A 12,133-nucleotide genomic window follows, 5' to 3' on the forward strand; every position below is an offset into this window, starting at 1 on the left:
GTTCGCGTAAATCTCCACCTTTATTAAGAACCCCCCCAATTTTACTACAAGCACACCACCCCCGAGTTTTCAACAATTTGTTGTTATTATGGTAGATTATGGTTGTTGTAGTTGTTATAGTTTTATAGCTGAAAAGGTAGAAAGAAAATAGAAGAAAAGCTATACAAGTATTAGTAAAGAAAATTGAGGCTTAATCACGTGTCGCTTAGAATTGTATCATGAACACAATTTAAAGGTGAATGAACTGCTTGTTTTTCGTGTAGCAATCGTATTATTTAATTAATTATTACTTTAACGGATTCAGTTGATTAGATTAGTAGTTGTAGTAATTGAATATGTATTGCATATGAGTGTATCGATAATAATAAAAAGTTAAAGTTTAGATTTAAAAATTTACGCGAACTATGGATGGGTTCTAGTGTACAATGGATGAGGTTGTTCCTGTTCGTAAACTGTCCCCCTCAGGCGACCTCGAATCTCTCTCCAGACAATTAAAACGCAACACTTTCTACCCCCGTGGCTATGCCCGTATTAATATACTACATTCAGCTTCCACCCAACTTTCAGTACTCTGACAGCGATGAGAAAAACTCCGGCAGCAGCATAGGACAGCGCAGTAAAAATGATAAGCACTGTGTAGTCGCCGTTCATCACCGCGAGCAACTGTCCCGCGATTGGTAGCGCAGTGAGGGTACCAAAAGCAACAAACATCCAGCAGGTTGCGTAATAACGGCCATAGTTCTCAGTCTTGCAGAGCTGGCCCACACAGACAGGGCTGAGACTGAGGTTGCTTCCGCTTACGAACCCGAAGATGATCGCGAAGACGATGACCATGGGAGTTGAGCCGCCCGCTGGGAGCCATAAGGCTAGACAGGTGACCACACACATGAGAACACTGAGAATCATTGTGTTTAGCTTTCCGACCACGTCGGCAATGACCCCAGCGAAGAAACGCCCAAAGAATGACCCGCCGTTCAAAATAGCGATAATATGGAAAGAGAACGCGGAGCTGTGCCCGTGTGATGCAGAATGGGATGTGATGTACGTCATTGGAACGAAGATACCCCATTCCATCAAGAAGATCCCGACAGATGTGAATGCGAACGGCACATCAAGGAACAAACTGAATTGAGGTGCAAGACTCTTGAAGCTAGCCATTGGCTTGCGAGGTAGCCGACTCCGCACCAGAAAATTGGCTATGATGAGCAGGAAGGTAAGGATAAATCCAAGGATCCGAGTTGCCCAAGCGAAGCCAACTTTTGGGAATAGGTCTTCTAGCATCAAAGGGAAGATGATGCCACCAATGGATCCCGATGTCATTGCAATCCCGGTGGCATTACCACGTTTCTTGAGAAAGAAGTGTCCGATTGAAGCAATACAGGGTGTATTGATGAGACACCCGCCAATGCCATTGAGGACACTGTAGACCATTATAAAATGCCAATATTCTAGTCGTTGTTAGCGATATGTGTAAACGAACGTCATGGGATACTAACGAGTGCAAATGCCCAATAGAAACATTGAAGCTACCAGGAGGATACTTCCACAGAGGATCAAGGCTCGAGGTCCGTAGGAATCGAAGATAGGTCCGATTGGAGCACCACAGAAGAATGTCAAGAACAGACCAAGTCCGAAGATCCAACCAATCTGACTCGGGCTGTTGTCTTTCAATTGATGAGTGCTGAAGTAGTCGTGTAATACAGCAGTGCTGTTTATGATTCCGAAGACCGAAAAGGAACCACAGAAAGCGCCTAGGACGACTAGCCACCTATTTGTGAACGTCAGAGTTGATGCACAAAAATAAGCGAAACGCATAGCGACCGGGCATAAGATTCGAGTCCCCTTTGTAAATGAGAAGTTTTCTAATAGGAAATTCACTGACCCTCTGAGACCACCCTCGGGGAAATCATCCTCTTCTTCGCTCTTCTGTGACGATACATCGGCTTTTGGAGCAACGTTTTGGCCTTTCCCGTTGGGCGATGGGTTTGGTTGTGCCTCAACTACAGGCCGTTTTGTACTTGGCAGAGCACCATCGTTCACTCCCGCCTTTTCGACATCGTGGAATTGTGGACTGCAAGGGTGGGATGCATTTTGAGAAGAATGGAGTTTTTTCAAGCTGCTGACCTCAGCTAAAGATCGACCTCCTGATTGCATATATACACCCAAAAATGGATTGACGTGTTCACGCAGTGCTATTGTGCGCCAAGAGAAAGCGATGTCGATTTTTCACGGTGAGGAAAAAAAGAAAATATTTCGAGCGGTCAATAAGTACTTGTCTCCACTGCCGAAGCCTAGCTCCGATGGCCTCACACGTGATCTGGGACATCCGTGACCGTACAATTAATCTACGAAGGCCATTCCTGATCGATAGTCAGGAGCAAGATACACTTAAAGATACGGCGATGATCGATGGAGAAGAGGGGGGACAAAGGAGGGAGGTCTCGCTTACTGGGAGTTCTAAGCGAGATGGATCCTTTAAACTCTTTCTCTATACCGGTACTCGAGCGGCGAGTTCCTTTCAAATATCGAATCGGCATGAATGACATAGAACTCATATCAGCGTCATGGACGATACTTGTTTGTTACTGCTTTGGGCTTGCTTCTCTGCTTTTCCATCTCCAGAAACCGCACCACCTTTAAGAGAGAGGGAGAGAGAGAGAGAGAGAGAGAGAGAGAGAGAGAGAGAGAAAGAGAGAGAGAGAGAGAGAAAGCTTGTCTTCTTCAATGTTCCCGTCTTGTCTTTACTTATTTCATACGGAGAGAGTACCTCCCGGTATCCGTAAGATCGAGCACAGACGCGGGTGTATGTGCATTTCCCCGCAAAGTGACTTCAACCACTGAAAACATTACAGTATGAAAGGAAAGATCAGCTTAAGCCTGGGCATCAGGTCATGGCCCCTTGGCTTGCATTTGGTCCGGGTAGGTGCTACGTACTGCTACGTAGTAGTTGAGACAAGTGTGTGTTCCTTCGAATCCTGCCGCTGTAAACTTTATGCAGAAGCCAGCAACTACCCACGGTACAGGCGTAATTGTTACCCCTTGAGGGTGCCTCAAAAGTTTAGTTTCCACTACTGTATAGACCCCCTGGTTACCCGACCCTCAGGGGGTAATACTTACGCCTGGGACGTAGCAGGTACCTAGGTACCTAGACGATGATATCATAGAAGTAGTACGCAATAATGGGGTATGTGCAGGTCCACCAGACCCCTCTGACAGAACAACATATCGTAAGTATTGTAAGTATCACTATCTGCATCAATTCGCATTCAGACAGTTGATCTCAAACATCCAGCTTCCTTCCGGATAACGAACACAACTTCAACCACCATGGCTTTCGCCCAACCACCTGCACCGAAAACAGCCCTTGGCTACTACCGTATGCTCGCGCCGACTGCCTCAGTTCGAGTAAGCCCTCTCTGCCTCGGGGCCATGAACTTTGGAGACTCCTGGAAAGATTTCATGGGCGAGTGCAACAAAGACACAACATTCGAGATCCTTGACTTTTTCTATGAATCTGGCGGTAACTTCATCGACACTGCCAACAACTACCAGGTTTGCAGCATCTCCAAACGTTAGGCATCACTTCGTACTAACGTAGTAACAGAAGGAAGAGTCCGAGATCTGGATTGGTGAGTGGATGAAGAAGCGAGAGAACAGAGACCAAATGGTCATCGCCACCAAATTCACGACCGCCTATCGCGCTGGTTATGGCGAGAAGGAGATCATCGTCAACAGTGCTGGCAATGGAACGAAGTCATTGCACCTTTCGCTCGAAGCGAGCTTGAAGAAGCTGCAGACAAGCTACATCGACTTGGTAAGCCTGAAGTGAGCTGCAAAATACGAGATCCTCTAATCAACGGATCTAATAGCTGTACGTTCACTGGTGGGATTTTACGTGCTCTATCCCAGAATTAATGCAGTCACTCAACCACATGGTCGCCTCAGGAAAGGTTCTCTACCTTGGTATCTCCGATACTCCGGCCTGGATCGTGTCAAAAGCGAATGAGTACGCCAGACAAAACTGCCTTCGACAATTCTCCGTATACCAAGGACGCTGGTCCGCTGAGCACCGAGACTTTGAGCGAGACATTATCCCCATGTGCCGTGAGGAAGGCATGGGGCTTGCTCCATGGGGTGCACTGGGAGGAGGACATTTCAAGTCCGATGCGCAACGCAATGGTGGCGACAGCGCTCGCAAGTTCGGAGAAGTGAGCGACGCTGCTAAGAAGATCAGCAAGGTCCTCGAGAAGATCGCCGAGGCAAAGAACACGCAAATCACTAGTGTCGCGTTAGCGTATGTCATGCAAAAGACGCCCTACGTGTTCCCTATTGTCGGCGGACGCAAGATCGACCATTTAAAGGGTAACATTGATGGGTTGAGGTTGCAGTTGACGGAGCAAGAGATCAGCGCGATTGAGGGGGCGAATGCTTTCGATATTGGGTTTCCACACAATTTCCTCGCCGGGCCTCAAAATCCAAGCGGAGTCAAGAATCCCGGTGATGTTTGGCTCATGGGCATGGCGGGACGACAACAACATCATGAGCCGCCTAAGGTATGCCCATAGTCAGATACATTTACTGATTTACTAACCATAATTAGGCTCTTGGACCCGTAGAGCAGTAAAGAAGGACGAAAGCGACTGACATGGTAGGAACATGGAATATAAAGTGCTATAATTTGCAGAGAACATACCACTGAAACATTTGATCCGCTCTGGAGGCTATTGTAACCCTTTTACTCGCTCCGACTGCCTGATTGAGAGAAGAATATGAACCAAGATAACACGCGTCGCACTATCTTATCGGCCACTTGGCTGATTCGCGAGCATTACGGCGGATCTCGAAGTGGAGTTGAGTAGTTGATATTGATATTGATGGTGATGGTGATGTTGATGGTGATGTTGATGTTGATGTTGATGGTGAGGAAACGGAACTTCGTACGGACTCTTCTCACTTTGAAATTCATTCAATACTTACTAGCGTACTTTGGAGTTAGTGCGTTTCACCTTACGTAAGTAGTTATTTAGCTCGGCAAGGCTGCGAAGCTCCGTATCCGTACACTCTCAGCTATGGAACACCGAGATTTATCTCACCTTGGAACCTCATTCACTGATCGGCTACTTTTTTCTTACCATTGAGCGAGATACACAATGTACTTAACCAACTGTAACTGTCCACAATATCTAGTATAAGAGCTAGCCATCGCTGCCACTTCTTGATCCCTCGAACCACTTTCACTTTCCAATCTCTTCCTCGACCCGTCAAAGTATCTCCGAGCTGTGACTACACTGTTCTGATTGCTGCCGCTTCAACAAGCGCACCTTCTTTTTACTTACCCCATCTCATAAGCCTCCATCTCGCGCGAGAAAAACCCTCCATTTTGAGACCCTCACAATGGAAACCTTCTACAGACTCAAGGACAAGGTCGTCAAGCTCCTATCCCCAGGTCCGAAGCGTCGACGCACTCTCGGTCCCAGCACCAGCACCAGCACCCCCTCCAGCAAGGAACACGCTTACCTCTCGCACTCCGAGCCTCGAGACACAAAGGCACAAGCTGCTATGATTAACCGCCTTCATCAAAACTACCCCTTGACTTTCGGACCAAAAAATCCCCGAAAACGCACGCGCGTCGAATACGAAGATGAGGAGAAGGAAGTGGTCATCTCACCTGGCGACTCGATCTCCCAGAAGAGTTCACAAGTTGGCGACGATGAGGCGAGTGACGGTGGAACTGGAACTGCTCTGACTTCGCTAGCTGCAAGTGGTGGCGATGATATCATCGAGGAAGAGATAGAGAGTGAGCTCGTTGATGGAAGTGATGACAGCGGATCACAAGTTGCGAGCGAGGATAGCGAGTCTCTCGATGAAGCGGAAGGAGAAGAGGGAAAGAGCACTCTCGTGGAGGAGGACAGTGACTCAGTGGAAGAAGGAGAGGAAGAGACCGAACTCGTCGAAGGAAGTGAGGTTGAGGAAGAGCAAGCGGTTAGCGATGAAGATCGGGAGGTGATCGATGCTGAGCAGATCTACTCCGACGAAGACGAAGACGAAGAGGTCGATATCGACGAACGAGAAGCCGCTGAAGCCGAGCGAAAGGTCCAAGAATACCTGGCCAGACAGGCTGAGCTTGCTTTGAGAAGAGAAGACGTCGAGAAGGTCAAGGCAGCTGGCGGTTGGGACCCAGAATCTCTATTCTTATACGAGAGACTTGCCTTGCGCAGCTTCGAGCCGCTCATTCACAACTATTGGCGAATCGACTTTCCGACTCTTCCGGAGGATCTCTTCACCCCTGATGAGGAGCTTACATTCGTCAATTCAAATTTCCGTTCCTCCGGCAGTGGTAAGTCACTTCCAATTTTGTTTGAATATCTACTCATAAAGGTGCTAGGCGTCAAAGCACTGCAAAGCCTGATCAGTCTCGGTGTCCGTGTCCGTGACAAGCTCGAAGCTGGCGGTAGTCCAGAGAAAATGGTCGCCCGTGCGATCAAGGGTTATTTGAGATGGTCCGAGAGAGATGGAGGATATGAGAAGATGATGTACATTCCGGTCCACACCATCGTTTGTGCCCGCTCCTCGCAATCAGCCGGTTCAATCACAGCCGCCATTACGAGCCAGATGAAATTCCTCGGAGACAGACACAGGGAGAACTTGTCTATTCCAGGTGGACAAATCAACGAGGTCGGTGAGCTGCAAATGTATCGCAGACCACTTCCAGTTTTGTATGGATTGATCGTAGCTCAGGTATGTTTTTTCACTCACCATTCAACACATTGTCAATATCTAAAGAGTAATAGGCCAAGGTCATTCTTGCCACTTGCTCCTCTGCCGAAGATGCAACCATCAGGCATATTGGTCACGTCGATTTCAAGAACCAGGACATGGACGTCTGGAACGGCTTCGCGATCGCATTCATGTTCATCGCTGCCCGCAACTACATCATGTCTATCAAGGATGAACTTGAGGTCGATACCACGGCTGATGCCGATGAAGATGCATGAAACTACCGATTGCTTTTTTTTATGGTAGATCCGGCATCCTAGACTCAGTGGACGTGTCACATTTGTGTTTTAAATCATTTGAACAGCTCGACAGAAGTATGGTGGATTCTTCGTGCAGGAGTTTCTTTCGTTGTTTCGAGGATACCAATACCCCCCCTGAGTCAAAGCCCTCGGCTCAGCTCTGCACACGCTTGTACTTACAATACCACTGATTCAATTGAGGATTTGAATAGCCTGTACAAAATTCGGTGCTGTGCATTTCGCTATAGTCCCAGTGATCTAAAACACCTGCAATGCATTCCTAGCATAACGTACACCCATCGTATCTTTCCCGCTCAGGTTTCCTTTCTCCATAATCAATTTTTCTAACACCCATATCATTCCAATCTGTAACCACAACTTCAGTCCTTCACTCCTAGTGATCCCCCTCTTGCGCAAGTTGTTCTAGCGCCTGCACCGCATGGTCCAACTCCCGGATTCTATTCCCCACCCTCTTCTGGATCTCCTCCCCCTCCCTCCCGCCCAGCGCCTCCTCATACATTCTCTTCAACTTATCCAGCTCCTCCCTCGCAGCATCGCGATCCGCCTGCGCATACACAGTCTGCTTCTCCGTCTCCTCAGTGGCGATCTCAAACTCGTCGCGCGCGACGGCGTACTGGTCTTGGATGTCTTCAATAAGGGAATCAGCTGCGGATTTGGCGGAGTACGGTCGCTGGACGACAGTGTGCCTGAATTGGGATTTCCGGCGGGAGCGTTGGACGGGGGTTAAGGGTTGGGAGAAGCAGGATGTGGATTGAGCGGTACGGGTCAGGAGGGAGAATTGTCGCGAGGATAAGCGTGAATATTGCCCGGAGAGAATGTTTCGAGTCCCACGAGCTGGCACGCTCCTTAATGAGAACATTCTGGATTTCTTGACGTCCTCTGATGTTCTTGGGTCGGAAACGGGAGTTTTGAGAGATGGGGATATTGAATGACGATGCTCAGCCAAGGGCGCACGGTGCAGCCTTGCGGGCTACTGCACGCATCCCTGCAAGGGTGGTGAGCTCGGACAGTTCCCGTCTCTTCAATAGTTCGCATCGAACTACCGAATACTTTTCTCGTCTTCTTTGATAACCAACGTAACTTGAGGCATCAAAGAAAACAAGTATGGCAGAATTAAAGGAGCATCCGATCATCCAGGCGTCGTATGTACGTCAGGCGAGAGACATCGCAATGGGCGTGCATCCGCTCTCGAAGAACGCTCTTTCCCTCTTGCTGCTGACAGACGCTCTTCTCACCAGCTTGATTATTTGGAAGGTTCCTTGTGCGTACCTCACTTTTATCTACTTTCTTTATCAAACGTGAGGAGAAGCTGACGGATCAATGGCAGATACGGAAATCGATTGGAGCACCTACATGCAGCAAGTCGAGCTGTACATCAAGGGCGAGCGCGATTATACCAAAATTACAGGCAGTACCGGACCGCTGGTGTATCCCGCTGCGCATGTTTATATCTACTGGTTGCTGTACGAGTTTACGGGTAAAGGGAGCAACATTTTGCGCGCGCAAGTCTTGTTTGGGGGTTTGTATCTGGCAACGTTGGGGGTGGTTATGAGTTGCTACCGAAGGGCGAAGGTATGATGTTTTGCAATTGGATCTACTGGAGATCTTTCTTCCTACTTGAATAAGCTAACTGACTATCCAGGCACCGCTCTATATCTTCCCCATGCTCATCCTCTCCAAGCGACTCCATAGCATCTTCGTCCTGCGGCTGTTCAACGACTGCTTTGCAGTTTTCTTCCTTTGGGTCGCCATCTACTTTTTCCAACTCCGGATGTGGACTTTAGGAGGTGTGGCATACAGCTTAGGGGTTGGGGTTAAGATGTCACTGCTGCTGTCTCTCCCAGCGGTGGGAGTCATTTTGTTCTTGGCGAGAGGTTTTCAGGGGGCTCTCAAGCAAGCCTCGCTTATGGCCCAACTTCAGGTAGTCCTTGCGCTTCCATTTATCTCTGGTAACACAATGGGGTATCTGAGCAGGGCTTTCGAGTTCTCAAGAGTTTTCATGTTCCAATGGACTGTTAATTGGAGGTTCCTGGGTGAGAAGACCTTCTTGAGCAAGAAGCTTGCAGTAGCTCTGTTGGCTGGACACATCAGCACGCTACTATTGTTCCTCTATACACGCTGGCTCAAACCTGCAGAAAAGTCATGGATGGAACTGATCAACAACGCATTGAAATTGCAGGAGCCTTGTGGGAGGATGCAGCACGCAGTTTCGATTCGAGTCTCGCCAAACTATGTCTTGACGACTATCCTCACTGCCAACGCTATTGGAATGTTGTTTGCCCGCTCGCTCCACTACCAATTTTACGCTTACATCGCCTTGGCTACTCCGTTCCTTCTGTGGCGCAGTGGTATGCACCCGATATTCCAGTACGGACTCTGGGCCGTACAGGAATGGGCTTGGAATGTGTATCCTAGCACAGATTTGAGCTCGAAATCGGTGGTTTGCATTTTGGCTATTACCGTTCTAAGGATGTGGTGGGGGACTCGAACAGATTTCGTGGTTCCTCGGGGTGATGGGGCTGCAAGCAAGAAGCTTACTTGAACATCTGCTCATTCTTCGGGACTATTCGTCTTCCGAGTCTGATGGTGGCATCTTTCCGACTGTCGATTCCTCTTCGTCCGAATCCTCTGGGTACGCCGAGGCCTTTGGGAATTCCTTTGGCCTACCCGCAGGACAATAGTAAGCGGCAAGTCCATAAACGACCACCTCAGTGATGAAAGCTCACCAATAAGCCTCCTTTCTCCACAAATGCTCATCCCGAACTACGTTCATGATCTCGCCGTCAATCTTGTTCTGTCTCACTGTAGCCTCTTTGGTATCGATCAGGACATAGCCCCCACGCTTCAGCCAGATGGTGTTGCGGAACCGGGACTCGAGCTCGACCAGAACGGTCTTTTGATTGGGGAGCAAACAGGAGTACAAGCTATTTCCTTCGGCTTTGATCACACGTGCGATCGATTGGGTGGCAGTCAGTTCAAAAGGCGGAGTTGTGGTCTCGTCTGCAGCTGCGACGACGTTGCGCTTTGGTCGACCCATGTTGAAATTTGTGGACTGGAAGCAAGCTGATTCTTACTATGTTTTGCAGTCGGATGTTGGTGCTGCGCGACTGGGACTGGGTCGTTCATAAAAGCGTGGAACACCTGACGATTTATCTATCCGGGCTTTTCTCCTGCAAGGAACTGCGCTAGGAAAAATAATTTATCCGGCTCGGAACTAGAGCAGGGCATCTTTGCTGGGGGGCGCTAGTAAGTCAAGCTCGGAGAGGTCGAGGCATGCAAATCGATGCATGGAATACTCACATGTATGATTTCTCAGCAATATAACCATGCAGCGAAAGGTATTTCTACTCACGATCTGAATGAGGCTCATATCAAATCAATTCAATTCCGAGCCTGGCTTTATAGCTTGCAGACAGCAGCTCTATGCATATACTAAGTGGGGGGCTCAAAAGCCCATCGTCATGTAGTTCGCCGGACTTCTGACCATGGAGCTCGTCTCCATTTGCTAAGATATAGTCAATTCCATAATCTTTGGGTCGATTTTTTTCTTTTGTTAAATAGTTACCTTTGTCTCTCAATGCCTGCCTGCTTACAAGGCATCGATTCTTTGAGCACATTTGCCACAACTTTATCTGCTATAAGAAAGTGCTGCCGAAATGAATCCTCCTGCCTTTGGCGCTTTTGTCAACAGTCGGCCTTCCTGAGCAACTAGGAAGACCACCCACCACCAGCCGCTCCCCCGAGGGCTTTTGCTCGCAGCTACCATTCTGTTCCGGATCCAATTGAACTCGATAACTTAGAGTGGCCGACGGACCTCAATGGCTCTGGACAAGGCGCGCCTTTTGTCTCCCGGCCCCAGACTCCTTTGGAAAGCAATGATCTTGAAGCCCTAACAAGTATAGGATGAGCTCGGTTTGTTTGATGAACTTTGGAAATGGCTTGAGCGATTCAGCTCCTGGAGCACGGATTCCTTACATGGAGACGTAAGTATGCACTCCACAAATTATACAACAGAACTGAGTTTGTGCTAGACACTACACAATCAGTTACACGGTCGTATCCCTCATCTTCGTTACCAATGCTATTGGGTTCATGTCAGCTGCCTTCTTCGTCGACGCTATCCGAGCTCGCTTGGGACGAGCAAAGACTCTCATGATTGCACAATCCTTGATGACCTGTGGCTACATGCCAATCGTCTGCACACCGCCATGGCTAGTCGTCATTGTCTGCTTCTTCTTCCTCTGGAACGGGATGGCCTTAAATCTCGCACTGGGAAATGTGTTCGCGGCAAACCTACACAATAGACCAAAGATGTTAGGAGCCATGCACGGATCATATGGAGTAGGAGGAGCTATCGGCCCATTGATTGCAACAGCTATGGTTAGCCAGGGACATCTTCTCTGGAGCAGATATTACTTGATCCCCCTCTCAATCACTCTGTTCAATTTGGCATTCGCTGCATGGTCATTCTGGCACTACGAGGCCGAAGTCGGTCTTTCTCTTCTCACTCCCATGGAGCAAATCGCATCTCGAACTCAGAACGCACCCGTCGAGCCAAACGTCAACATCAAAGAGCAATTGGCCAACATGCTGCGCTGCCTCAAAAGCAAAACTGTAATATTAGGAGCACTTTTCATCTTCGCCTACCAATAAGCCGAAGTATCCATCTCCGGCTGGGTCATCTCCTTCCTCATCACCACGCGACACGGTAATCCGGCAAACGTCGGCTACGTAACCTCTGGATTCTGGGCCAGCATTACTCTCGGGCGATTTCTCCTTTCCCACCTCGCGCATAAAATTGGCGAGAAAGTCTTTGTTTGCGGCATGGTAAAAGGTGCCGCGATCTTCCAATTGCTGGTCTGGCTCGTGCCTAACGTTATTGGTAACGCAGTCGCGGTATCGATCGTAGGGTTTTTTTGGGGCCAGTGTATCCATGTGCAACAATCATCTTTTCCAGGGCGATCGTGAGGAAGAATCAGGTTAGTAGCTTAGGTGCTATTAGTGCTTTTGGGAGCTCCGGAGGTGCGGTGAGTCCATTCACAGTCGGATTCTGGCTGGGGCTGTCGGGACGTTTGTGCTGCACCCTATTTTGTATT

The 12,133-nt window shown here is 48.7% G+C and overlaps 7 protein-coding genes across 7 annotated transcripts; 4 read left to right on the top strand and 3 right to left on the bottom strand.

Annotated features, from left to right (window-relative positions):
• Positions 1–531: 531 nt before the first annotated feature.
• L3040_004936 (uncharacterized protein) lies at positions 532–2,555 on the bottom strand (the record flags this gene model as incomplete). The annotated part of the gene is made up of 5 exons (XM_007288654.2): positions 532–1,448; positions 1,497–1,768; positions 1,883–2,046; positions 2,350–2,360; positions 2,450–2,555. 5 exons carry the CDS (start codon positions 2,553–2,555, stop codon positions 532–534), a joined length of 1,470 nt encoding a protein of 489 aa, XP_007288716.2.
• A 772-nt stretch (positions 2,556–3,327) lies between these two features.
• On the top strand, positions 3,328–4,624 carry L3040_004937 (uncharacterized protein; the record flags this gene model as incomplete). The annotated part of the gene is made up of 4 exons (XM_007288655.1): positions 3,328–3,552; positions 3,605–3,814; positions 3,870–4,553; positions 4,601–4,624. The coding sequence occupies 4 exons, from the start codon at positions 3,328–3,330 to the stop codon at positions 4,622–4,624; spliced, it is 1,143 nt and encodes a 380-aa protein (XP_007288717.1).
• Positions 4,625–5,394: 770 nt separating this feature from the next.
• On the top strand, positions 5,395–6,995 carry L3040_004938 (uncharacterized protein; the record flags this gene model as incomplete). The annotated part of the gene is made up of 3 exons (XM_007288656.1): positions 5,395–6,337; positions 6,386–6,738; positions 6,792–6,995. 3 exons carry the CDS (start codon positions 5,395–5,397, stop codon positions 6,993–6,995), a joined length of 1,500 nt encoding a protein of 499 aa, XP_007288718.1.
• Positions 6,996–7,410: 415 nt separating this feature from the next.
• Positions 7,411–7,896, bottom strand: L3040_004939 (uncharacterized protein; the record flags this gene model as incomplete). The annotated part of the gene is made up of 1 exon (XM_007288657.1): positions 7,411–7,896. One exon carries the CDS (start codon positions 7,894–7,896, stop codon positions 7,411–7,413), a length of 486 nt encoding a protein of 161 aa, XP_007288719.1.
• Positions 7,897–8,141: 245 nt separating this feature from the next.
• L3040_004940 (uncharacterized protein) lies at positions 8,142–9,579 on the top strand (the record flags this gene model as incomplete). The annotated part of the gene is made up of 3 exons (XM_007288658.1): positions 8,142–8,298; positions 8,365–8,609; positions 8,680–9,579. 3 exons carry the CDS (start codon positions 8,142–8,144, stop codon positions 9,577–9,579), a joined length of 1,302 nt encoding a protein of 433 aa, XP_007288720.1.
• A 21-nt stretch (positions 9,580–9,600) lies between these two features.
• On the bottom strand, positions 9,601–10,074 carry L3040_004941 (uncharacterized protein; the record flags this gene model as incomplete). The annotated part of the gene is made up of 2 exons (XM_007288659.1): positions 9,601–9,700; positions 9,764–10,074. The coding sequence occupies 2 exons, from the start codon at positions 10,072–10,074 to the stop codon at positions 9,601–9,603; spliced, it is 411 nt and encodes a 136-aa protein (XP_007288721.1).
• An 866-nt stretch (positions 10,075–10,940) lies between these two features.
• L3040_004942 (uncharacterized protein) lies at positions 10,941–11,690 on the top strand (the record flags this gene model as incomplete). The annotated part of the gene is made up of 2 exons (XM_066156383.1): positions 10,941–11,020; positions 11,069–11,690. The coding sequence occupies 2 exons, from the start codon at positions 10,941–10,943 to the stop codon at positions 11,688–11,690; spliced, it is 702 nt and encodes a 233-aa protein (XP_066011795.1).
• Positions 11,691–12,133: the final 443 nt, after the last annotated feature.

The sequence above is a fragment of the Drepanopeziza brunnea genome (genome assembly GCF_022702325.1).
Source record: "Drepanopeziza brunnea f. sp. 'multigermtubi' strain 214-2 chromosome Unknown ctg7, whole genome shotgun sequence".
In the NCBI taxonomy this organism is placed as follows: domain Eukaryota; kingdom Fungi; phylum Ascomycota; class Leotiomycetes; order Helotiales; family Drepanopezizaceae; genus Drepanopeziza; species Drepanopeziza brunnea.